The sequence below is a fragment of the Miscanthus floridulus genome, chromosome 5 (genome assembly GCF_019320115.1).
Source record: "Miscanthus floridulus cultivar M001 chromosome 5, ASM1932011v1, whole genome shotgun sequence".
NCBI lineage: Eukaryota > Viridiplantae > Streptophyta > Magnoliopsida > Poales > Poaceae > Miscanthus > Miscanthus floridulus.
The window spans coordinates 31,761,804-31,788,409 of NC_089584.1; the positions used below are offsets into that span (position 1 = coordinate 31,761,804).

General features: G+C 51.7%; 1 protein-coding gene across 7 annotated transcripts in view; it reads left to right on the top strand.

Moving 5' to 3' along the window:
- The first annotated feature begins 5,325 nt into the window (after positions 1-5,325).
- Positions 5,326-26,606, top strand: part of LOC136449771 (uncharacterized) — a 33,162-nt gene continuing 11,881 nt past the window's right edge. For 3 of the 7 annotated variants that reach the window (XR_010758121.1, XR_010758122.1, XM_066449953.1), the window contains exon 1: positions 5,331-5,501. Coding sequence is in view for 4 of the 7 variants with exons in the window: in XM_066449953.1 (XP_066306050.1) it covers positions 5,494-5,501 (8 nt within the window). In the remaining 3 variants the exon portion in view is untranslated. Of the gene's footprint in view, positions 5,502-26,606 lie in introns of all 7 variants that reach the window. The other 4 variants (XR_010758120.1, XM_066449951.1, XM_066449955.1 and 1 more) reach the window with 3 other exon arrangements.

Here is a 26,606-nt window from a genome sequence, read left to right on the forward strand (position 1 = left end):
CCGCACGTCGCTCAGCTCCACTACCAGGCCGGGGGTGTCCAGAACATCCGACTCCTCGTCCCGGTCGTCCTCGAACCTGAGTCGCCCTCTTACGCCCGCTGGAGGGACCTGGTTCTTCTCACCCTCCGCCGCTACGCCCTCGACGACCACGTCCTAGTCGACGCCTCGGTCGCAGTCCAGACCTCATCGTGGCTGCGCCTGGACAGCGTCGTCCTCTCCTGGATCATCGGGACGATCTCCCTGGACCTCCACGACCTCGTCCGCAACTCTGCTGACGCTCGCCGGGCCTGGCTTGCACTCGAGGGCCAGTTTCTGGGCAATGCCGAAGCCCGGGCCCTGCGTCTCGATGCGAGCTTCCGCACCTTCGTCCAGGGTGACCTCTCCGTTGGCGACTTCTGCCGGCGCATGAAGAGCATGGCGGACTCCCTCGGCGACCTTGGCTGGCCCGTGGAGGACCGCATCCTGGTCCTCAATGTCCTCCGCGGGCTCAGTGACCGCTACGCCCACCTCCGGACGTGGATCACCCGGCAGAGGCCCTTTCCCTCCTTCCTGCAGGTCCGCGACGACCTTGTCATGGAGGAGCTCACTCAGGGCGTCCAGCCAGGGTCCACCTCCACGCCAGGGTCCTCGTCTTCCTCGACTGCCCTGGCCGCTACTCCTCCGGCGCGTTCCCTCGCTCCACCGCCGTCGTCGCTTCTTGGTTCTCCTCCCCCCGGGCCGGGCGGGGGTGGAGGGGGCCGTGGCGGCCGCCGTCGCCGTGGAGGGGGACGTGGGGGCCGCGGAAGCCACCACACACCGGTGCAGTCGCCCTCCGGAGCCCCTACGCCCGCGACTCCACGGGGTGCACCCTCGCCCTCCTTCCACAACCCGTGGTCGGGGCGCATCTACATGTGGCCCTTCCCGGCTCCAGGCGGAGAGCCTCGCCCACCAGCAGCCTTGCTCACTGGAGCTCCTCCAGGGTTTCACTGCCCATCTTCGTGGGTGCCACCTCCCGACATCTTGCCCGGGCCTGTCGGTTGGAACCCGGCGGCCTTGGCCAGATCCTTCAGCACCATGGCCCTGACACCGCCTGCTGGTACCGACTGGATTGCCGATTCGGGTGCCACTTACCACACTACTCCAGACCCTGGTATACTCTCTTCTATTCACCCTCCTTCTTCCTCTCATCCTTCGTCCATCATGGTCGCGAATGGTTCATGTATTCCAGTTACGTCCGTGGGGGCCGCCGGCACTCATGGTTCCTTTCGTCTTCCTGACATTCTTGTTGCACCCTCTATGGTTCACAACCTTCTTTCTATTCGCCGTTTTACAGCTGACAATTCTTGTTCTGTTGAATTTGACTCTTCTGGTCTTACTGTGAAGGATTTGGCTTCCCGGCGTCCTCTTCTCCGATGTGACAGCACGGGACCCCTTTACACCCTTCGGTTTCCGGCGTCTGCTTCCTCTTCGTCGCCGTCTACTTTGTCAGCTGCCTTCGCCGCCACTCCTTCTTCCACCACTTGGCACCGTCGCCTTGGCCATCCTGGACGTGATGCTCTGACGCAGCTTAGTCGCAGTTCCGACATTGGTTGTACTCGGGCTCACGATGAGCACTTGTGTCATGCGTGCCAGCTGGGCCGTCATGTTCGTCTCCCTTTTTGTTCTTCTTCTTCACATGCTACGCATGTGTTTGATCTTGTACACTGCGACCTATGGACATCTCCTGTCATCAGCATTTCTGGGTATAAATACTATCTTGTGGTGGTTGACGATTTCTCGCATTATTCGTGGACTTTCCCTTTGCGTGCGAAGTCGGATACTTTCACCACTCTTCTCCACTTTTTCGCCTGGGTGTCTACTCAGTTCGGCCTCACCATCAAGGCCGTCCAGTGTGACAATGGCCGTGAGTTCGATAACGGCACCTCCCGTGCCTTCTTCCTCTCTCACGGTGTCCAGCTGCGCATGTCTTGCCCGTATACCTCCTCCCAGAACGGCAAGGCCGAGCGCATGATTCGCACCACGAACGACACCATGCGCACCCTTCTGCTCCAGGCGTCGCTACCTGCTCGCTTCTGGGCAGAGAGTCTGCACACCTCCACCTATCTCCTTAACCGCCTTCCTTCCGCTGCCTGCCCGGCTCCCACACCACACCACGCTCTCTTCGGTACCCCTCCTCGGTATGACCACCTTCGTGTCTTCGGGTGTGCGTGTTACCCTAACACCACTGCCACCGCTCCCCACAAGCTGGCTCCCCGTTCCACTCTGTGTGTCTTCCTTGGGTACTCCCCGGATCATAAGGGGTACCGGTGCTTTGACCTCACCTCCCGTCGGGTCATCATCTCTCGCCATGTGGTGTTTGATGAGTCTGTCTTCCCCTTCACCACCACCACCCCATCTCCCACCCCCGATCCGGACCCCTTCTCTTTGTTTCCCACTGACACGGTGGTCCAGCCACTTTTACCGCTGTCTCCTGCAGGTACTGCTTCCCCGTGCCCCTCGCCGGGCCCGTGCCCCCGCTCGCCACCCACCAGTGACGCCCCTGGCCCTGCGCCCTGCCCGGGTCCGGAGGCGTCGCCCTCCGGAGCTGCTCCTACCCCTACGTCCGCAGCGGGTACGGGGACGCTGCCTGTCGCACCTCCTGCGCGTTTCGCCCAGCCGGTGCACGTCTACCGGCGCCGTGTGCCGGCGGCACCGCTGCCTCCGGCATCACCGGGGTCCCCTTCTCCACTGGTGACGCCTACACCACCGGTGGCCCCTTCTCCGCCGGCGACCCCTACACCGCCGCCGCCGCCTCAGGCTGCCCGTGTCGTGTCGCCGGTGTACCACCCGCAACTCCTTCACCGACACCCGCGGCATGTTCACCCTATGGTGACGCGACACGCGGCTGGAACCCTGCGGCCCCGGGCTCTCGCGACGATGCCCGACGACCCGCAGATCTCTCCTGTTCCCTCTTCCGTTCGCGACGCCTTGTCGGACCCTCATTGGCGCCGCGCGATGGAAGAGGAGTACGCGGCTCTCCTCGCCAACCAGACATGGGATCTGGTGCCCCGTCCACCCGGATCCAACGTCGTCACCGGGAAGTGGATCTGGACACACAAGCGGCGGGCTGATGGTTCCCTTGAGAGGTACAAGGCTCGCTGGGTTCTCCGGGGTTTCACTCAGCGCCCTGGAGTCGATTATGATGAGACTTTCAGCCCCGTGGTGAAGCCGGCCACCGTACGCACAGTGCTCTCCCTGGCTCTCAGTCGCTCTTGGCCCGTGCATCAGCTGGACGTCAAAAATGCCTTTCTCCACGGGACTCTCACCGAGACGGTCTACTGCAGCCAGCCAGCGGGGTTTGTTGACTCTTCTCGTCCGGCCATGGTCTGCCGGCTCAACAAGTCTCTCTACGGGCTCAAGCAGGCCCCCCGGGCGTGGTATTCTCGGTTTGCTGCTTTCCTGCTGACACTGGGGTTTGTGGAGGCCAAGTCAGATACGTCCCTGTTTATCTATCACCATGGAGCTGAGACTGCCTATCTGCTGCTCTACGTTGATGATATTGTCCTCACAGCCTCCAGTCCGTCCTTACTCAGCCGTGTCATCGCCTCTCTTCAGCAGGAGTTTGCTATGAAGGATCTTGGTGTGCTCCACCACTTCCTCGGGGTCACTGTTGAGCCTCGCCCCACCGGCCTTCTCCTTCACCAGCGGCAGTACACTCTTGATATCCTGGAGCGGGCTGGGATGACTAACTGCAAGCCCTGCTCTACTCCAGTTGACACACAGGGCAAGCTGTCCGAGGCCGTGGGAACCGCCGTGGCAGACCCCACTGCTTACCGGAGTCTGGCAGGTGCCCTTCAGTACCTCACCTTCACCAGGCCAGACATCACCTATGCAGTACAGCAGATCTGCCTTCACATGCATGATCCCCGAGAGCCTCACCTCACTGCGCTCAAGCGCCTCCTCCGCTACCTCCGCGGCACTGTCGACCACGGCTTACTCCTTCAGCGGTCTTCCTCCACCGAGCTCGTCGTCTACACTGACGCCGACTGGGCCGGGTGTCCGGACACTCGGCGCTCTACCTCCGGCTACGCTGTCTTTCTGGGCGGCAACCTGGTGTCCTGGTCGTCCAAGCGCCAGCCGGTGGTCTCCCGATCCAGTGCCGAGGCGGAGTACCGAGCTGTCGCTAACGGCGTGGCTGAGGCCTCCTGGCTCCGACAGCTCCTTGCCGAGCTCCACAGCCCTCTCTCCCGGAGCACGTAGCCCAATAAGGAAATCACAACTCAAGCATTACTGACCAAATAAAGAAAGATCACTATGCATTTTCTCAAAGACAGCTTAGGAGGTGGAAATGCTACTTCCTGCTGCATAGGTTTAATATGAAGTAGCCTTCTTACTTGCACACAGATTTGTTTTCACTTTCCAGCTATGGTTATCTTTTTTTTCTCAGACATGCAGGAGAGCTGCATATCATTACATCAAGAAGATACAAAGAATCAAAGAGACTCATACAAGCCCTCGGGTTTACAAGAGTACTAGACGACCAACAGACCACCTACGCAACCAGGCTATGCCCAAATGTGCCTGAGGCCTTTGACCCCTGCCATACACCACATTTTTTCCTCATATCTAATCTTTCCTATGCTTCCAAATCCACCAAATGACCCTCCAAAGACACATATATTCCTAATTTCCTATGCTTCCAAATCCACCAAATGACCAACACCACTAAAGAATTTAAACCCTTTTGGTGTTGTTTATCTAGTTGCTGCAAAACTTGGCGCCACCAAGCAATTAAGGGCATGTTTGGATGCCGGCCTCAAGCTGCCAGGCCAAACATTGGTCGTTGACTGTATGCAAACCTACCGTTTGGATGATAGCCAAACTTTGGTTGGCCCCAGTTCAGACATAGGCGGCTTAGTCCATTTTTGCGGCTGATCCTGGGCAACCGATTTGTGCGCCAAAATTTGGCCGGCCCAAGCTTTGGCGCGGCAACTACCGTCAGCAACCAAACGTGCCCTAATTCATAATCAGTAGGCCCAGGTGCTTGGTGCTGCATATATTTATCAGTAGATTTGGTTTCCTGTTTTTCTCTGGGACTCTTTAGCGCTTCGAAGAAAAATGTTGGCTGGCTTGGCGTGATTATTTAACTTCATTGCCCCCCCCCCCCCCCCCCCCCCCCCCTGCAAGATAATTGAATGAAGTATTTTTTTTTTGTTCTCAAGTCCTTGTTACATTTTTTCCTGGGAATTGGCACATTAGTTAAAAGCACCATTCTTATCCAACAATGGGCATCATGTAGATGCTCTGTATATATTGGTGTGCATATGCCATATACGGTTGGCAAGCACTATTGGTTTTATTGCTAGGATGATAATTGGTGAAATGATTATGAAAAGGTCAATTTCTTGCTGGTTTTCAATACAAAGATAACACAAAGTTCGATCTTAGCCACATGCTCATGAGAAAGCATATGCTGATATTGAAAACCGTGCAGATGAACAAGGATGCATTTGCAGCATATCTTACCATGAACGGATGTGCAGGTAATCATGAAATATTCGATTTATTTATATTTTAAGTGAAATGTTTTCTGTCTAATGATTGGTGTGAATGCTGGAGATGTCCACATCAGATAAACCATAACTACAAAGATGTAGATGTTTCTCAGATAACTATGAATATGAAACTTGATTCAACAACAACAACAACAAAGCACTTAAGTCCTAAACAAGTTGGGGTAGGCTAGAGTTGAAACCCAGCAGAAGCAAAAGGTTCAGGCACGTGAATAGCTGTTTTCCAAGCACTCCTATCTAAGGCTAAGTCTTTGGTATATTCTATCCTTTCAAGTCTCCTTTTATTGCCTCTACTCAAGTCAACTTCGGTCTTTGTCTGCCTCTCTTCATGTTTCTATCCTGCCTTAGGATTCCACTACGCACCGGTGCCTCCGAAGGTCTCCGTTGGACATGTCCAAACCATCTCAACCGGTGTTCGACAAGCTTTTCTTTAATTTGTGCTACCCCTAATCTATCACGTATATCATCGTTCCGAACTCGATCCTTTCTTGTATGACCGCAAATCCAACGCAACATACGCATTTCCGCGACACTTATCTGTTGAACATGTCGTCTTTTCGTAGGCCAACATTCTGCACCATACAACATAGCAGGTCTAATCGTCGTTCTATAAAACTTGACTTTTAGCTTCTGTGGTATCCTTTTGTCACATAGGACACCAGATGCTTGGCGCCACTTCATCCACCCTGCTTTGATTCTATGGGTAACATCTTCATCAATATCCCCGTCTCTCTGTAGCATTGATCATAAATATCGAAAGACATCCTTCCTAGGCACTATTTGACCTTCCAAACTAATATCTTCCTTCCGAGTAGTAGTGCTGAAGTCACATCTCATATACTCAGTTTTAGTTCTACTGAGTCTAAAATCTTTAGACTCCAAAGTCTCCCGTCATAACTCCAATTTCTGATTCACTCATGTCCGGCTTTCATCAACTAGCACTACATCGTCTGCGAAAAGCATACACTAAGGGATGTTCCCTTGTATGTTCCTTGTGACCTCATCCATCACTAAGGCAAACAGATAAGGGCTCAAAGCTGACCCTTGATGTAGTCCTAACCTAATCGGAAAGTCATCCGTGTCTCCATCACTTGTTCGAACACTAGTCACAACATTGTTGTACATATCCTTAATGAGCCCGACGTACTTTGTTGGGACTTTATGTTTGTCCAAAACCCACCAAATAACATTCCTTGGTATTTTATCATAAGCCTTCTCCAAGTCAATAAAAACCATGTGTACGTTCTTCTTCTTCTCCCTATACCGTTCCATAACTTATCTTATTAAGAAAATGGCTTCCATGGTTGACCTTCCGGACATAAAACCAAATTGGTTCATAGAGACCCGTGTTATTGGTCTTAAGCGATGCTCGATAACTCTCTCCCATAGCTTCATAGTATGGCTCATCAATTTAATTTCCCAGTAATTAGTACAACTTTAAATATCCCCTTTATTCTTATAGATCGGTACCAATATACTTCTCCTTCACTCGTCAGGCATCTTGTTCGATCGAAAGATATGGTTGAACAGCTTGGTTAGCCATACTATAGCTATGTCCCCAAGGCATCTCCATACCTCGATTGGGATACCATCTGATCCTATCGCTTGACCTCTTTTCATCCTTTTCAACGCCTCTCTGACATCAGATTCTTGGATTCTCCGCACAAAGCGCTCATTGGTGTCATAAAAAAAGTCATCCAACTGAAAGGTTATGTCCGTATTCTCACCATTGAACAATTTGTCAAAATACTCTTGCCATCGATGTCGGATCTCATCCTTCTTCACCAAGAGATGCTCCTTTTCATCCTTAATGCACTTAACTTGGTTGAAGTCTCTTGTTTTTCTCTCACGAACCCTAGTCATCCTATAAATGTTCTTCTCTCCTTCCTTTGTACTCAAATGTTGGTAAAGATCCCCGTACACTCTACCCTTTGCCACACTTACAGCTCGCTTTGCAGTCTTTTTTGTCACCTTGTACTTCTCTATGTTGTCCACACTCCTGTCATGGTACAAGCGTCTATAGCATTCTTTCTTCTCCTTAATAGCTCTTTGGACTTTCTCGTTCTACCACCAAGTATCTTTAGCCTCGCCTCTACTTTCTTTGGTTACTCCACACACCTCTGAGGCCACTTTTCGAATGTTGGTTGCCATCTTCTCCCACATGTTGTTTATGTCCTCTTTTTCCTTCCAAGAGTCCTTTTTGATAACCCTTTCCCTAAATACCTCTGACGTCTCCCCTTTCAGTTTTCAACATTTTGTTCTTTCAATCTTAGCTTGTTTATCCCTACGGGCACGTACCTGAAAACGAAAATCTGCCACCAAAAGCTTATGTTGAGAAACAACACACTCCCCTGGTATCACCTTGCAACCCAAGTATGCTCGTTTGTCCTTTCTTCTTGCGAGGACAAAATCAATCTGGCTAGAGTGTTGTCCGCTACTGAAGGTCACTAGATGAGATTCTCTCTTTCTAAAGAAAGTGTTGGCTATATGTGATGACTTTAAATACTTCTTAGTGTCTTCTTTTTTTATCGAACACGTAGGAGACCAAAGCAAATCACACTACACCGGCACAAGGGCGATGAGGTAGGAGATACCCCTAGCCCTGGCCAAATCCCAAATATGCATCTTGTTGGGCTTTATCTGTGCATAAGTGTGTAAAGGCCCATGAGCCTATGTACCATGTATATATGTAACACTAAGCAAAGACAAGAGAGTTCTAGAAATTTCCCCAAATATCAACATGGTATCAGAGCCGATGGTGGTGGCGATGGAGGCGACCACCTGCTCTACCCTGTTCGCGTGACGGTGGCCGGCAGAGAGGTGTCGAAGGGGCAGAGCATTGAGGTGCTTAGGTGGAGCAGGTGGCGGCGCACATTAGGTGCGAGAGGAGGCGCGGACTGCGGCGACGGTCACAACGCGTGAGGAGGCCGCGCCGAGAGGAGGTCTGCTGTCCGAGAGGAGGAGGTCTGTGTGGCTGTGGCGGTGTTGCTACGATCTGGGTGTCCGGCGACAGTTGCTGGCCTGAGGTGTGGAACGGGAAGAGGAGTACGAAAGGGAGCTGTTGTGTGTGGATTGGGAGCTGCATCAGCAGGAGGAGAAAGCAAGCAAGAGCTAGAAGAAGTAGCAACACGTGAAGCAACTGGACAGGATCTGGAAGGAGAGGCAAGTTCTAAGGAGATTGAGGTGCGTGTGCTTGTGCTCTTCCTGTGCTGTTGTGTTGCAGAAGAAATTGTTGCCTGGGGTGTGTGCTGTGTACATCCTAGGAGTGGATTTGTGAGGAGCTGGACTGCAGAAGGCAGAGGAGCCGCTGCTATTGGAGGGTGATTGCAGTGCTCTGTTCTTTGGTCTCGTGAGTAGAAAAACTGCAGGTGCAGAAGGCATTGGAGCTGTTGCTATACTGCTCTGTTCTGCAGTTGTGGAAGCTAGAAGAAGAAGGCCTTGGCAACATTAAATCATGGGGGGAAATCAAGAAATCATGGAAGTTCTTGGGAGATTATCTGAACTAGAAAAAATGGTAAAGTTACTCATTGTGAAAATCACTGAGATATCATCCTCAAGTATGGAAACTATGGAGAAAATGGAGATGATACAGAAGGTGTGTCGGGAACCTAACACCGGGGTACCTAATGAGGTGGAACTAATGACCATCGAACGTTGACACTTCCGATCAGACGAGAACGCTACTGCGCTTCTTGTCCGAACGACGGAAGAATGGTTCCGCCTCGCCCGACCTCCGAGGGCTAGGCTCCGCCTCGCCCGATGGCTAAGGGTTGTCTTCGCCTCGCCCGACGTCCGAGGGCGGGCTCCGCCTCGTTCGACCTCCGAGGGCTAGGCTCCGTCTCGCCCGACGGCTAAGGGCTGGCTCCGCCTCGCCCGACGTCCGAGGGCGGGCTCCGCCTCGCCCGATGTCCGACGGCAGATCTCGCCTCGCCCGACGGCTGAGGGCAGGCTCCGCCTTGCCCGACGGCCGAGGGCAGACTCCGCCTCGTCCGACAACTACACCCTGCTCCATAATGACAAGCGCAGGGTACGACAGGACATTCGAGTCAAACGCAGCACCAAGGACCATGCCCTGCACCGTTGCAGGAAAGTACCGTCAGGGTACGACGGGACGGGCGCTTTAGACCATTCCAGTCATGGCAGAGTCCGAATAGTGTTGTAGGCGCCGCCTTCAGCCCTCGGGCGCGGAACCTAACATAAACATACGACAACCACTACGGTCCAAGAAGAGACTCTCGTCCTCTACAGTGACGAACGTGCGGTCACCGCGCCGTCCGCTCCCCACAGGGCTACAGGACAACACCCCTGTCCGACACGTCGCCCGGGGGGCGGGACGGGACGTGACCACTTGCTGGTCAAGTAAGGGCGTGGCGTCGTCAGCACACAGGCGCTCGGCGAACGTGCCAATCCCTGACACCGTTTGGCCGTGTCAGCGAAGCTGGCTCAGAGGAAAAGGAAGACCCAGCGCCTTCGGAAGGGCTTCTTGGCCTCTGGTTTTTCCCCTTTCTTCGAAATGTAACCCCTGTCTCCCCTTGGTCTATAAAAGGGAAGGCAGGGCACCCCGCTAAGGGGACGGATGGATCAACTCACAGAGAGATCAATCGATACGATTCGGCAACACACATCACACACAGCTGAGCAGCGACTAAGCTCTCGGCGACCTTTCGACCATTCCATCAGAGACTTGGGACCCGTCCCTCTCTCGACTGTTTGTACCTCCTACTACGAACCCTTTTCGGTACTAATAACACGAGCGGCAGCAGACTGGACGGTAGGGACGTTCAGCCCGAACCAGTATAAACCTTGTATCCTTTAGTGCACCGTCCGGGCCTAACGCGCAACAATTACAAATTTACTAGCTGGTGTTTATTCGAAACACCGACAAGGTGGCGTTGATGCCCACGAGTACCAAGTTGGAAGATATTCATGCTGAAGCTCTCTCATGCATGAAGAGAGTTCAACATGGATGGATATTGGACTCTAGTGCTTCCAAACATGTTACTGGTGCTCCTGATGAGTTTATATCTTACACACCATATCCATCTACATATAAGGAGACCATTCAAACTGCTGATAGGACATGTCAACCTATCAAAGGAGTGGTACTGTCAAGTGCTCTTTCATCAGTTTTGCATGTCCCTTCTTTTCCTGTTAATCTAGTATCATTAAGTGCATTAGTTGATCAAATGGACTGCCGAGTCTCTTTTGATCAAGAGCACTGTCTCATTCAAGATAGGAGGACGGGAAAGGAAATTGGAATTGGCATTAGGCATGGTGGATTATGGTACCTAGACGGGAAGGAAAATGGCAAGTTTTTGGGTGCTGCTTTAGCAGCAAGCATGAATGAAGATGAAGCTAAGGTGATGCTTCAGCATTGTCGACTAGGGCATTTGTCATTTGATACTATGGCCAAAGCATTTCCAGAAATAATGACTAAGACAGATAAGAGGAAACTAGTATGTGATGCATGTGAGTATGGGAAGCGTAAAAGAGCAACGTATGTAAGTAGAGGACTTTGGAGTATAACTCCATTTATGCTAGTTCATTCTGATGTGTGGACGAGCCTAGTCACCTCAGTTAGTGGAATGAAGTATTTTGTCACCTTTATTGACTGCTATTCACGTGTGACTTGGATCTATCTCATGAAACACAAGACTGAAGTACTTAAATGCTTTCAGGATTTTTGCTCACTTATTGGAAATCAATATGATGCTCGAGTTAAAGTGTTGAGGACAGATAACGGAATGGAGTATGTGAACACTGAATTCTGTAGTTTTCTATCAGCTCAAGGGATCTTACACCAAACTACATGTCCTGATACACCTCCATAAAATGGAGTTGCTGAGAGGAAAAATCGTCATATCTTGGAGGTTGCACGCTCACTTATGTATGCTATGAATGTGCCAAAGTTTCTATGGAGTGAGGCAGTGATAACGGCGGTATACTTGATTAATCGTACGCCCTCGAGATTGCTTGGTTGGAAAACTCCTTATGAAATGTTATGAGGAGTGAATGAGTTTATTGTTCCACCTAAGGTATTTGGGTGCACTTGCTTTGTTAGGGATCACAGACCTTCTGTGGCAAAGTTGGACCCCCGAGCGGTTAAGTGTATATTTGTGGGCTATTCCTCAAGTCAAAAAGGCTAAGTGTTGGTGTCCTACTGAACGACGTCTCTTTGTCAGTATGGATGTGACATTTCGGGAATCTGAACCTTACTGTGGGGAGAAGACTGATTTGAGCTCCTTGTTTGAGCTTGGTGAACCAAGCATGAGCATGTATGAACAAGAAGGTATGGATGGCATAGATGTAGTACAAGATAATGAAGGTCATCAATCAAGGGCAACAGAAGTTATCACAGGAGTGATTCCATTGCGTGTCGGTAATTCTAATGTGAATGAGAGACAGGAAAACAGAAATGTTAATAACATGAACACAAAGCAAGGAAATAGAAATATTGTGTAGGTTTATACTAGAAGAAATAAAAATGTTGGAGTGCTACCAGTGGAGCAACAAGTTGAGCAACCACAACTGGTGGAGCAACATGTTGAGCATTCACAACTATTGGAGCAACAACAATCTTCAACTAGTGGTATTGACATTGGTGATGGTGAGGTTGAGCAGTCCATAGAGACAGGGGGAGAAGTTGACTCTTCCATTGATTTGCCTATTGCTCTAAGAAAGGAGGCAAGGAGTACAACTGGGAAACCTCCAGTTAAGTATGGCTTTGAGCATGACATAAGTAATTATGTCTCATACGAATCATTATCTCCCGCATATAGAGCATTTATTGCTTCATTACAATCTGCACATATTCCTAAAGATTGGAAAGAAGCAAAACATGATCCCAAGTGGCGTGAGGCCATGTTGGTGGAGTTGAGAGCCCTCGAAAAGAATAAAACTTGGGACCTTGTGAAACTACCTCTAGGAAAGAAAGCTGTTAGTTGCAAGTGGGTCTTCACTATGAAGCAAACACCTGAAGGTAAGATCGAAAGATACAAAGCTCGACTTGTTGCAAGGGGGTATAGTCAGACATATGGCATTGACTATGATGAAACATTTGCACCTGTGGCAAAGATGAGTACAGTGAGAACTTTGGTTTCTTGTGCGGCGAATTTTGGATGGCCTTTGCATCAATTGGACGTCAAGAATGCTTTCTTGCGTGGTGATCTTCAAGAGGAAGTGTATATGGAGATTCCACCTGGTTTCTCTAATCCTGGGGCAATTGGGAAGGTGTGCAAATTGAAAAAGTCCTTGTATGGTCTCAAACAATCTCCACGAGCATGGTTTGACAAATTTAAGCGTGCATTGTGTGGCATGGGATACAAGCAATGCAATGGAGATCATACCATCTTCTATAGACATTCAGGGCGCAACATTTCGGTGTTGGCTGTGTATGTGGATGATATTATCATTACCGGTGATGATGAAAAAGAGATCATACGACTCAAGGAGAATCTAAGGAATTTGAGGTCAAGGACCTCGGGCAACTCAGGTACTTTCTTGGCATTGAGATTGCACGGAATCCAAAAGGTCTTGTTCTTTCACAAAGAAAGTATGTTCTAGACTTGCTAAGTGAGACAGGCATGCTTGGATGTCGACCAGTATCAACACCGATTGATTTAAATCACAAGTTATGTGCCGAATCAGGTAATCCAGTACATAAAGAAAGGTACCAAAGGCTTGTTGGGCGCCTTATCTATTTGTGCCATACGAGGCCTGGCATATCCTACACAGTGAGTGTTGTGAGCCGGTATATGCATGACCCAAGAAGTGGTCATTTGGATGTTGTTTACCGAATCCTAAGATATTTGAAGAATAGTCCGGGAAAGGGGCTCTTGTTTAAGAGTCACGGTCACCTAAATGTGGAAGGCTATTGCGATGCTGATTGGGCAAGTTGCCTTGATGATAGGAGATCAACTTCAGGCTATTGCATATTTGTTGGGGGAAACCTAGTGTCATGGAGGAGTGTAGAAGAATAGAGTTTGGGGGCAATTGGCCACACCTCAATGTGAGGGGGCGCCTTCTATTATATGGCCGGCTGGCCTTGCTTTACAAGGCAGGGGGTAATCTCCCTGATTTACATTTGCTAACTATAGCAACTGATCCCTGATTTACATCTGCTAATTACCTGATTTACAGCTGCTAATTATGGCCATGATATCCATAATTAGCAGGGGATATTCTATTTCCTAACACCCGCCCGCAGTTGCAGCGGGAGGCTCCCGGACGCAAAGACTGGATCGAAAGTCTAGAAACAATGCCGTCGGAAGCCCTTTAGTCATGATGTCGGCGAACTGATGAGAAGAGGGCACATGGAGTACCCGAATCGCACCAAGGGCCACCTTCTCGCGGACGAAGTGTATGTCGATCTCGATGTGCTTCGTTCGCTTGTGGTGGACGGGATTGGCCGTCATGTAGATTGCGCTGACATTGTCACAGAAGACAACAGTGGCAGAGGGTAGCTGTAGGTGGAGCTCCTGGAGGAGCTGTCGGAGCCAACAGCATTCGGCCACCACATGGGCCACAGCACGATACTCCGCCTCGGCGCTGGAACGTGACACTGTGGTTTGGCGTTTGGAGGACCAGGAGACCAGAGTGTCACCGAGGTATACACAGTAGCCGGAGGTAGAGCGTCGGGAGTCAGGACAGCCTGCCCAGTCGGCGTCGGAGTAAGCCGTCAGCTTGTCAACGGGCCCGGCGCCGATGTGTAGACCCGAGGAGAGGGTGCCCTTCACATAGCGCAGGATGCGTTTGATCAGCGCACGGTGCGGCTCTCGGGGAGCGTGCATGAAGAGACACACCTGCTGGACAGCATAAGCCAGCTCAGGACGAGTCAAAGTGTAGTACTGGAGCGCCCCAGCCAGGCTCCTATACTCAGAGGCGTCCTTCTCGGACAGGAGTTCCCCGTTATGTGCGGAGAGCTTGGCCTGAGTGTCAACAGGTGTCGCCGTAGGATGACACTCAGCCATGCCCGCACGCTGAAGAAGATCGACGGCGTACTGGCGCTGAGACAGGAATAGGCCGTCGGAGGAGCGTGTGACGGCGATGCCGAGGAAGTGATGAAGCTTGCCAAGATCCGTCATGGCGAACTCAGAGCTCAGCTGGGCCGTGATGCGCTGAAGGAGAGCTGTGGATGAGGCGGTGAGGACGATGTCGTCGACGTACAGCAGTAGGTAGGCGAGGTGCGTCCCCTCTTGGAGAACAAAGAGGGACGCGTCGGAGGCGGAAGCGACAAAGCCGAGCTGCCGGACGAAGGTGGAGAAGCGCTGGTGCCAGGCCCGCGGAGCCTGCTTCAGTCCGTACAAGGACTTTTGCAGGAGGCAGACACTGTCGGGGGCGCCAGGGTCGACGAAGCCTGGTGGCTGCTGGCAGTAGACAGTCTCCTCGAGATGACCGTGAAGGAAAGCATTCTTCACGTCCAACTGGTGGATCGGCCAGGCGCGAGATGCGGCGATGCTGAGGACGGTCCGAATGGTGGCCGGTTTGACCACCGGGCTGAAGGTCTCGTCGTAGTCGATGCCCTCGCGCTGAGAGAAGCCGCGGACCACCCAGCGAGCCTTGTGGCGGGCAAGAGATCCATCGGCGTGGAACTTGTGTCGGAAGAGCCATTTTCCCGTCACGATGTTGGCACCGGGGGGACGCGGGACGAGTTGCCAGGTGTTGTTGTTGACAAGAGCCTGGTACTCATCCGTCATCGCTGCGCGCCAGTTGGCATCGGCCAGCGCGCTGCGATAGTTCGTCGGGAGAGGCGAGGTCGAGGATGATGTGGCCGTCAGCCCTTCATAGCTGACGCGAGGGATGACACCAGTCATGGTGCGCGTGACCCGCAGCGGAGGTGGCGGTGGTGGTGCTGTCGAAGGCGCGGGTGGCGCCGGTGCAACCGGAGGCGGCGCCGGCGCAACTGGAGGCGTCGGGGCAGCCGGTGACGGGGCAGGGGCGGACGCCGCGCGGGGGCATCGGACGTAGACCCGTGGAAAGGGAACCACAGGAGGGCGCCCGCCCGGTGCCGGAGAAGCTGATCCGGCTGCTGGTGATGTAGGTGCGGCATCGGTGTGCGGCTGCTCGACATCCGAGATGGATGGAGCGACCACGGGCGTCGAGGAAGGAGTTCCACCTGCAATAACAGTAGGACAAGGCACCGAAACCGTATCGTCGTCTAAGAGGAAATCTAGGGAGGTGGGGGATGGGGCGTCTGGGGTTGCTGTAAAGGGAAACGTGGACTCGTCGAAGATGACATGACGGGAGATGATTATGCGACGGGTCGAGAGGTCGAGGCAGCGGTACCCTTTGTGAGAGGGTGGATATCCAAGGAAGACGCATGCCGCGGAGCGAGGTGCGAGCTTGTGTTTGGAAGTGGCCTGCAGATTTGGGTAACAGAGGCACCCAAAGACACGCATATGGTTGTAGGTGGGTGGCTGTTTGTGCAGGCGAGTGAAGGGAACGTCATGCTGGATGGAGGAGGATGGACGTCGGTTAAGTAGGTAGCATGCTGTCAGGAGGGCCTCGGCCCAGTAGGTGGGTGGCAGGGAGGCATGGAGGAGCATGGTGCGAACGGAATTATTAAGGGTGCGGATTATACGTTCGGCCTTGCCGTTTTGTGGGGATGTGTAGGGGCAGGAGAGGCGGAGGTCAGTGCCGCGAGCGGCAAGGAATTGGGTGGTGGTGGTGTTAAGGAATTCAGTGCCATTATCAGCCTGGACACATTTGATAGGTAGGCTGAACTGAGTTTGGGCGAGGGCAGCGAGCTCAACTAAATGTTGGTGAACATCGGACTTTTTGCGGAGAGGAAAAACCCAACAAAAATGACTGTAATCATCCAGACACACCAAATAGTAGGAAAAACCAGACAGACTGTTGATAGGTGATGTCCATACATCACAGTGAACGAGTTCAAAGGGCGCATGAGTTGTGGAATGCGAAGAACTGAAAGGTAGACGTGTGTGCTTGCCTAACTGACATGAATGGCAGAGGGAGCGATCTACTGTTTTACAGGCAACAGCATGAATTTTATTAAGGTGCGCTAAGGCAGCAGGTGCTGGATGACCGAGACGTTGATGCCATAGGGTCGACGAAGCAGCCAAGAGGGCGACAGGGGTGGAGACGGGCATGGTGTAGAGGTCCCCGTCGCTGTTACAGCGGAGAGTCACGCGTCCCGTTCGGAGATCCTTGATAGAAAAACCATGAGCGTCAAATTCAAATGAACAACTATTGTCGCGAGTGAATTGACGAACAGAGAGCAGGTTATGAACTATAGATGGTGCGACAAGGATATTTTTAAGAATAAAATTAGATGTGGGAGTGGGTAGGACGGAGTGACCTCTAGACGTGACTGGAATGGTAGTGCCATTACCTACTGTTATTGAGGAGATGGAAGGGGGTAGGTGCTGGGTAATCATACCATCCGAGGACGTCATATGTGTTGAGGCGCCGGAATCGACGACCCAGGGTGAGTTGCCCTGCATGTTCATGGCCTGTAGGGTGGCGATGAGGCCGGCTGCATCCCAGGTGGAGCTGCTGGAGTTGCCGGAGGTTGCCGCAGGAGCGAAGGCTGTGTGTGCCTGGGGAGCAGGCCCGAGGAGGCCCTGCTGGCGCCCAGACTGGGCGTTGGGGCCACCAGACCCGCCGAAGCCACTATGGCGGCGTTGTCCAGGAGGGATGACCCGCTCACCAAGAGCCACGCGTTCGCCGGTCCAGGGGTTAAAGCCCCAGGGTAGGCGCCGGTTGGGGTTGTGGCCGCCAGAGGTGGAGGGCTGCTGGCCGCCCTTCTTGCTGTTGGGGCGCCGGTTGTCCTGCTGCTGCTGCTGCTGGCCACCAGCAGGAAAGGAGGCAGCAGTGAAGAGTGCCGAGGCAGCACGTACCTTCTCGTCATTCTGCAGCCGCAGTTCCTTGAGGAGAAGCTGATGGCGAGCGGAGGAGAAGGTGAGGGGCTGTTGCCCGGCGATGTTGTCGGCGACCGTAGAGTAGACCTCGTTGAGGCCGCGCAGAAGGTTGAGGACGAGGGTGCTCTCGAGGACGGTCTGGCCAACGTCACGCAGTTCGTCGGCCTTCGCCTTCATGCGGACGCAGTAGTCGTCGATGGAGGAATCCCCTTGAATCATCGAGTGGAACTCGTGATTGAGGAAGATGGCACGAGGCGCTTTGTTCGCCTGGAACACGTCGTCGATGGCCTGCCACAGCGCGCATGCCGTCTGCTGAGTGTTGGTCATGGCGAGGTTGAGGACTGAGTCGGAGGCGGTGCTGTACATCCATCCGCGGACGCAGAAGTCAGCCTGCTGCCATGCTTCGTCGGTGGGGCGCGCAGGGGAGGCGGTGTCGAGGTGTTGCAGCAGGCCAAACTTCCCGCACATGGCGCGGAAAGCCATCGACCACTTGGTGAAGTTGGAGGGCTTCAACTCGAGGACCATGGGGACGTGCAGCTTGACATTGATAGTGGCGAAGGGGCAGATGGTCGGGGCAGAAGTAGCCCCTAGGGTGCCGCTGGTGGCAGAGGTGAGGTCTGAGGCAGTTCCCATGGGAAGAGAAGGAGGGGAGGCGGCGTGGGAGGTGGAAAATCAGATCAAGGCCCGGTTCTCTGATACCATGTAGAAGAATAGAGTTTGGGGGCAATTGGCCACACCTCAATGTGAGGGGGCGCCTTCTATTATATGGCCGGCTGGCCTTGCTTTACAAGGCAGGGGGTAATCTCCCTGATTTACATTTGCTAACTATAGCAACTGATCCCTGATTTACATCTGCTAATTACCTGATTTACAGCTGCTAATTATGGCCATGATATCCATAATTAGCAGGGGATATTCTATTTCCTAACAAGGAGTAAGAAGCAATCAGTAGTATCACGTTCAACTGCCGAAGCAGAATATAGAGCTATGTCTCATGGATTGAGTGAAATGTTATGGGTAAGAAATCTTTTGTCAGAGTTGAATGTCCTAAGAAAAGGCCCCATGAGAATGTGGTGCGATAACAAGTCTGCAATCAGTATCGCAAATAATCCAGTTCAGCATGATAGAGGCGGAAGATAGAGATTACACTATTGACTTGGGTGAGATAGGCATACAGCAGCATGAACTTTCTCTTTTGGACGTTCCTTTCTCGGAAGAAGAGGTGTGGGCAACTATAAAAGACATGCCCATGGACAAGGCCCCAGGGCCAGATGGTTTCACTGGTAGATTTTATAAATCCTGCTGGAATGTTATCAAGGGTGATCTGCTAATGGCTCTTGATGCTATCTGTCGAGGCCATGTGTTCAAATTCAGACTCCTGAACAGTGCCTTCATCACGTTATTGCCTAAGGTGCAGGATGCTGTCCAAGTAAAGGATTTTCGGCCTATAAGTTTGGTGCACAGCTTTGCCAAACTGGTGACTAAGATCATGGCGAACCGGTTGGCCCCTGTCCTACCAAATCTGGTATCCCCAAACCAGACTGCTTTTGTAAAGGGTAGGCGAATACATGATAACTTTATGTTTGTCCAGCAGATGGTTAAATGCCTGCACAAGAACAAGAAAAAAGAGGCTCATATTCTCCTCAAGCTTGATATTTCTAAGGCTTTTGATTCTGTTTCTTGGTCATTCTTGCTAGAAGTCTTGGGCCATGTGGGTTTTGGACAGCAGTGGATGGATCTTTTATGTCTGCTCCTGTCAACTTCCTCCACTCAAGTCTTGGTGAATGGGGAGCCGGGTGAGACAATTTTTCATAGGCGAGGTCTCAGGCAGGGAGATCCTCTCTCTCCCATGCTTTTCATTATTGTCATGAATGTCCTAAATTCCTTGATGGAGTATGCTACTCGGGAGCAATTGTTGCAGCCATTGTCTATGCAGCAGGTCCAGCATCGGGTTTCTTTTTATGCTGATGATGCAGTTGTTTTCCTAAGGCCGAGAAGTGATGACTTGTATTTGATGAAAGAGCTGCTGGACCGTTTTGGACATGCTTCCGGACTCCGAACCAATCTGTCCAAAAGCTCGATTTCTCCGATTCATTGCTCTGTTGATGAAGTGGCCACTACAGCTGATATCTTATCCTGTACCATCAAGGAATTTCCATGCACCTATCTTGGGCTCCCTCTCACTATTGGGAAACCCACCAAGGAGGATTTGCTACCAATAATTGACAAGGTGGCAGATTACTTGCCGGGCTGGAAAGCCTCATTAATGAATCGGGCGGGAAGATTGGTAATGGTTCGAGTAGTTTTAACAGCTGTTCCCATTTACCTTTCGATCGCCATGGACTTGCCAAAATGGTTTCTGAAGGCTTCCTTTGGAAAGGCCAGGAGCAGGCTAATGGTGGTAATTGTTTGGTCGCTTGGGAAAGGGTGCAGCGGCCTCTTGAATATGGTGGCCTTGGGATCCATAACTTAGAACTCCTTGGCTGCGCTTTAAGGATTCGATGGCTGTGGGCTGAGAAAACTGATCCATCAAGACCATGGGCTGGTCTTCCAGTACAAGTCCCCCGCAAGGCTCAGGCCCTCTTCAATATTGCAGTAGATGCCATAGTAGGGAATGGTGAGAAAATTCGGTTCTGGACAGATAGATGGTTAAACGTCACACCTTGGCTGAGTTGCCCCCCAACCTGTTTAATGTTGCCCCCAAACGTACAGCCAAAAGACGTACTGTTGCTCAGGCACTCCAGAACAGAAAATGGGTAGATGACATCAGGGGAGCTCGCACTGTACTAGTCCTCGTCGAGTACCTGCAGCTCTGGGACTTGGTGGATGGAATTTTTCTGCAGCAACAGGTTCCAGATCAATTTATTTGGAAGCTAGCCCAATCTGGTTTATACACAAGTAAATCAGCTTATGCTGCCTTCTTTATGGGAGCCATTAGGTTTGGTCCTTGGAGAAGAATTTGGAAAAGCTGGGTGCCTCCTCGTTGCAAATTTTTTATCTGGTTGGTTTTTCACAATCGGTGTTGGACGGCCGATCGCCTTGCGAAGAGGGGATTGCCCCATCCTGAGGCTTGCCCTTTGTGTGATCAAGCTGAGGAGACTTCATCATATCCTGGTTGGTTGTGTATTCACTCGTCAATTATGGGCTCGAATCTTCCAATACTTGGGTCTCAGTTCTCTATCGCCAGAACCTACAACATCTTGTTTCTCTAAATGGTGGTGGAAGGCAATATCGTCAGTGCCCAAGGCGGAACGGAAGGGTCTCAACTCCCTGATAATTTTGATAGCCTGGGAGGTGTGGAAGCACCGTAACTCATGTGTGTTTGAAAATGCCACGCCAAGCATCCAGGAGGTTCTTAGGGCTGTCAGCACTGAGGGCAATCTTTGGTGCAGGGTTGGAGCAAGAAAGCTCCAGGAACTCTTGGTCAGGGAGCCGGCCGTGGGGGTATAAGGCAGGCGGTTTTTGTCTGGTCGACAAGAATTTAGTTTGTGGCGCGCCTGTTTTAGTTAAGTGAATGGGTGTGTGTTGGTGGTGTTTTGTACTTGAGTAGGGTCTATTTAGACTTGTGTATTTTATTTCTACCTTAATGAAATGACGCGCAGCTCTCCTGCGTAGTTCGGAAAAAAAAGCATGATAGAACCAAGCATGTGGAGATAGATCGCTTCTTCATCAAGGAGAATGGGATATTAGAGTTAATTCATGTAAACTCAGGTGGTCAAATAGCTGATTGTTTAACAAAAGGTTTAGGAGTAAAAGAATGTAATTTAGCATGTAGCAAGATGGGAATGATAGATATCTATCACCCATTTTGAGGGGGAGTGTTGGGCTTTATCTGTGCATAAGTGTGTAAAGGCCCATGAGCCTATGTACCATGTATATACGTAACACTAATCAAAGACGAGAGTTCTAGAAATTTCCCCAAATATCAACACGTCTCCTCACCAGCAAGCAGTAAGGCTTGGGGAAACACCACCAAACACACTTGTTACGATGAATCCACAAGTCCACATGCCAAGAATGACAAAGGAATTGAGGCCTTTCTGTAATGATACCCAGCCTTCAAATCGATTCTTTCCCAATGCCCACAAATCATCAAAGAACTCCCCGATCTGCGGGGCAAGGAACTGCAGTCCGACTCTTTGTAGAAGTTTGAACCAGAACTTTCTTGCAAAAACACAAGACAGGAGCAAATTGTTGATAGATTCTTCAGCTTGATCACAGTGAGGACAACTTTTTTTTTAGCATAAGGTACAGCAGGGGGCCCCCACTGTAGAATTTTATTAAGAAAAAGAGAAGTGTACATAAACAAACGCAGTCAATAATTGGCTGCACATGCACCTTTGTTAGCTTCCTCAAAGAAATTGGAAATTCCGAGGTAATTGCAAAGGAACTTTTACAAATGTTTCCAAAATGAAGAATATATGAGGATACAATTTTGCTAGATTGATGGAAGGACACCAACCTATTAGACATCAGAACACCTTTTTTTTTCCATTTATAAGCGCTGTCATGGAAATGCACATGATACAACATTTTGATATTATTAATAAATGAACCAACGAATAAGAGAAAAAGTAGATCTGTCATCTAACAGGCAATACGCAATAGGGGAACTGTCTACATGGAAATACAGAATACTTCCCTAACACATCATACTAGCTGAATGCCCATCCATTGCTATGCAATACAAAAATAAGTTGGCTTAACACATCCAGCCATTACCGTGAGCTCTGATTGTCCTGTGCAATGCCATCTACTCTTTTGAGGTTCTTAGAACTCTATTTTAGTCAACTATGTGGGGTTTGGGCAAAAATAAAAGTTTTAATGGAAAGCAGAGGGGAGGTGAAAAAGCGGTAACATGAAATTAGTTTGGATTTATGAGATGAATGTTTCCAAGAATTGGCTTGACGAGATAGATTTTGTTAAAGAGTTTCCTAGAAGTTGTTTGAGGAAGCATATTGATTCCTAGAGTTGAGGGAGATATATAATTTGATTTACAATTACTTAGATGAATCAGTTTCCTTGTTTTCTAAACTTTTACTCCTAATTTTCAAGTGGTGAGAGGCTTTGTTTTTGTTGTTGTTTCAAGTGGTGAGAGGGGAGCCTAGAACACAGAATGGACACCACGTTTCATCTTAGTAGGAAAGATAAATATTAGGCAGGGTGCAGGCGAGGTCAACCCAATTTTGAAAAGCTTACTTAGTCAATCTAATATGAACTCAAGGTATTTCTCGGATGATTTTTTTTTGTGTATCCTTTTCTTGATATGTAGAAAATATGTAATTGGGGTCTATGGATCTGCTTTTTTTCTCAAACACACGGGAAAGCTGTGTATTATTGTATTAAGAAGAAGAAAAAAATGGGTACAGAACCCTTACAAACAACACTCAACACGAGCCAAGACCAATCCCCAATAGGGATCCAAGAAGTAGGAAAAACCTCAACTGCAAAAAGCTGACAAAGACCAGCCCCGACAACCCTGACCTAGCCTTCCTCAGTGTTAGAATAGGCGCCTTATGGGCTGGCCATGGGCCTGGCACCCAAGCCTATCGGCTGGGCTGCCTCTAGGGATTATGGTAGATGATTATTGGTTAGGCAAGGATCACCGTTGATTGGGTGTTTCTATAAACCCTTCCTGATCCTTGCCTATATAATGTACTCCCTGTACCCATATCAATCTATCACAATTTTTCGAGACCTATTCGTTCTATGGTATCGAAGCTATTGCACCTGACGATCTCGGTCCGAGATGGAAGAACCTTCACAGAATAACCAACGGGGTTAAACTCAACAGAACAATTGTTGTCGATAGTGAATTGACGAATAGAGATGAGATTCTTAATAAGTTGTGGCGACACAAAGACATTATTAAGACGTAAAGTAGGGGACAACTCTGTGGAACCAATGGCAGTAACAGGAAGCATGGAACCATTACCGACAATAATAGATGAAGGAGTAGGATACCGCCGGAATAGGACATGTGAAAGGAAGACTGAGATGTCATATGTGAAGTAGCATCTGTGTCGAAGTACCACTCGTTGGACGAAGGAGGGGTTAGCGACGTCGTGCTGAAGGCGGAGGCGAGGGCCGTTGGGTCCCAAGAAGGGAGGCCGGCCACAGGGTTGTAGTACCCTGAGGCGACCCACTGTCCTGAGCCATCAAGGGCAGCGATGGCAGCAGGCTGCTGGTGGGCGACGATTGCCTACTGCTATGCCTGCAGATGAGGAGGCACCGGGATGGGTGCCAGCGGAGGACGAGGACCCTCTAGCCACATCTGAATGGAGCCCATCCATGGGTTGTAGACGTTGGGCCAGGTGCGACCACCGGCGGTAGGCTGCTGGGCGCCAGAGGGAAGGCGGTGGCCTCTAGTGCTGTTGCTGCCACCAGGGCCCCCCTTTCCACCGTCGCCGCGCCTGCTGCGGCGATTGCCGTTGGAGGACTTAGGGCCGCCAACGCCCCCGAAGCCCGTGTTGGACGTGGGTGTGGCAGCACTGGAGGAGCCTGCTGCGGTGGAGGCAGCGAGAGCAGTGGCAGGGGACTCCTTGTTCTCTAATGTGAGTTCCTCGAGGATGAGGTCATCACGAGCCTCCAGGAAGGTGGGGAAGGGCCGGCTGCGGCGTAGGAGGGCCCCGACGTGGCTAAAGCGCTCGTTGAGGCCACGGATCACGTTAAGGACGAGGGTGTGGTCGGTGATCACTTCGCCAAGAGCCGTGAGGTCGTCAGCCATCTTCTTTAGCCGGCGGCAGTAGTCCGTGACGGAGAGGTCGCCCTGGACGAAGTTGCGAAACCGCGTCTCAAGGTGGATGGAGCGAGCCTCCCAGTTGCCGAGGAACTGTGACTTGATGGCGAGCCAGGCATGCCAGGCAGTGGAGCCCTGGGCGGAGATGATCTCAGCAAGGTCGTCGGTGAGCGTGGCGACGATCCAGGACTTGACGACGCAGTCCATCCGAGCCCAGTCAGGGGAGATTAGGGCCGGAGGTTCGTCGTAGACGTGGTCCTGAAGAGAAAATTGCCGAGGATGAGCAGGAGTCGACGTCGAAGACGGTGGTGACGTGGTTCCGGATGTTGTTGACGGCGACGGCCTAGGCGTGCAGTTGCAGCAGTGCCATAGCCTCATGGAGGAGCATGGCTGAGGCGAGGTCGGGAGGAGACGTTGAAGATGTGCTGGAGGAGGCGCCGCTAGGTGCACCGGGGGCGGCGGCCGCGTGCTGCTTTGCTGCGCGCGCCAGGGCTTCGCTGGCGTGGGCAGCAGCCGTGTCACGATCTTTGACGGCGGCTACAGCCTCCTCGGCCTGGGCAGCGCGAGCCAGGGCGGCCTGGCGCTCCTTGTCGAGAAGTTGGGTGGCAGCGGTAGCGTCATTCACCTTCTCCTTGGCCTGGCGGGCCGCGATCTCGTCAGCGGTAACGTCCCCAGACCTGGGGGAGGGCGGGGGAGTGGGAGACATGATGTGTTGCACGACAGAGGCCGATGCGCAGGGGTGTGCAGCGCAAGGGAAGACCTAAACCTAGGCAGCTGATACCATGGGAGCGAATAGGTCTCGGGAAATTGTGATAGATTGATATGGGTACAGGGAGTACATTATATAGGCAAGGATCAGGAAGGGTTTATAGAAACACCCTATCCACTGCAATTACCTCCAGCACACTCCTTTGTCGCTCAGGCTCCCTCCCCACTGTGGCATCGGCGTCTCGGTCACCCCGGTCATGAGGCGTTGTCGAAGCTTGCGTCTACTGTTTCCTGTCACATTCAGGATTGTTCATATCTATGTCACGCTTGTCAGTTAGGGCGTCATGTTCGTCTGCTCTTTCATTTGTCCACCTCTCGTGCGTCTAGCAAGTTTGATCTTATTCATTGTGACTTGTGGACATCTCTAGTTGACAGTGTTTCTGGTTACAAATACTATTTGGTTATACTTGATGATTGCACTCACTACTTGTGGACTTTTCCTTTGCGACTCAAATCTGACACTTTCAATACGCTTGCCCACTTCATCGCCCACGCCTCCACCCAATTTGGCGCCCACGTCAAGGCTGTCCAGTGCGACAACGGGAAAGAGTTTGACAACTCTAGCACCCGTCACTTCTTCCTCACCCAGGGCATCCATCTTCGTATGTCCTGCCCCTAAACCTCGCCTCAAAATGGTAAAGCCGAACGCATTATTCGCTCCATCAATAATGTCGTTCGCTCATTGCTCTTTCAGGCGTCTATGCCTCCTTCCTACTGGGTGGAGGCCCTCTCCACCGCGACCCTTCTGCTTAACATACTGCCCACGAAGACTCTACAGTTCTCCACGCCCCACCTTGCCCTGTACGGCACGTCGCCGGCGTATGATCACCTACGAGTCTTTGGCTGCAAGTGTTATCCAAACATGTCCGCCACCGCTCCTCATAAACTCGCTCCTAGGCCTGCCTTGTGCGTCTTCCTAGGCTATTCCGCTCACCACAAAGGATACCGTTGCCTTGACCTCTCCTCCAATAGTGTCATCATCTCCCGGCACGTCATCTTCGATGAAACGGCCTTCCCCTTTGCTGAGCGCAATGGTCCTAGCATTCTGGCGGACTTTGAGTTTCTTGATGCTACTGATGTTGTGCCCGCTCCTATTGGACCGTTGCATAAGTTTTTGTCTGCAGGAGCACCATCCAGCAACTCTGACGTCACCAGCGCCCCTGCCAGTCCCTCTGAGACTGTGCCTGGGGTGCCCCCGACGCCTCCGGTGGCTGCTACTGATCCCCCAGCGCCCGTGCTCTACATCCCGCCTGCGCTGCGGGCGCCGGGGACCCCTCTCGCGCCATGCGCGGCTCAGGACGCACCCAGCACGACTGGAGGCGCTCCACCTCGCCTACTGTACATCCCGCCAACGCTTCGTGCGAGCTCGCAGTCTCCAACACCGACCGCGGGCTCCCCGGCACCGGTGTCCCGCCTCTACGTCCAGACCACGCCTTCACCTACCACTACACGCGCCGGCCTCGACCACCGCCTGCTCCAACTGCTCATGTCACCGCCGCCCCAGCTGCACCTGCACCAGCCGCACCGCTCCCACTACCCAAAGGTGCTGTTGCTGTCCCTCCTGTGACCATCCAGCACGCCATGGGCACACGTTCGAAGAGCGGTTTTCGGATGCCTGCTGCGTACCACGCTACGTCTGTCACCGATACCGAAGACCTTCCGTAGCGCTCTTGCCGACCAAATTTGGCG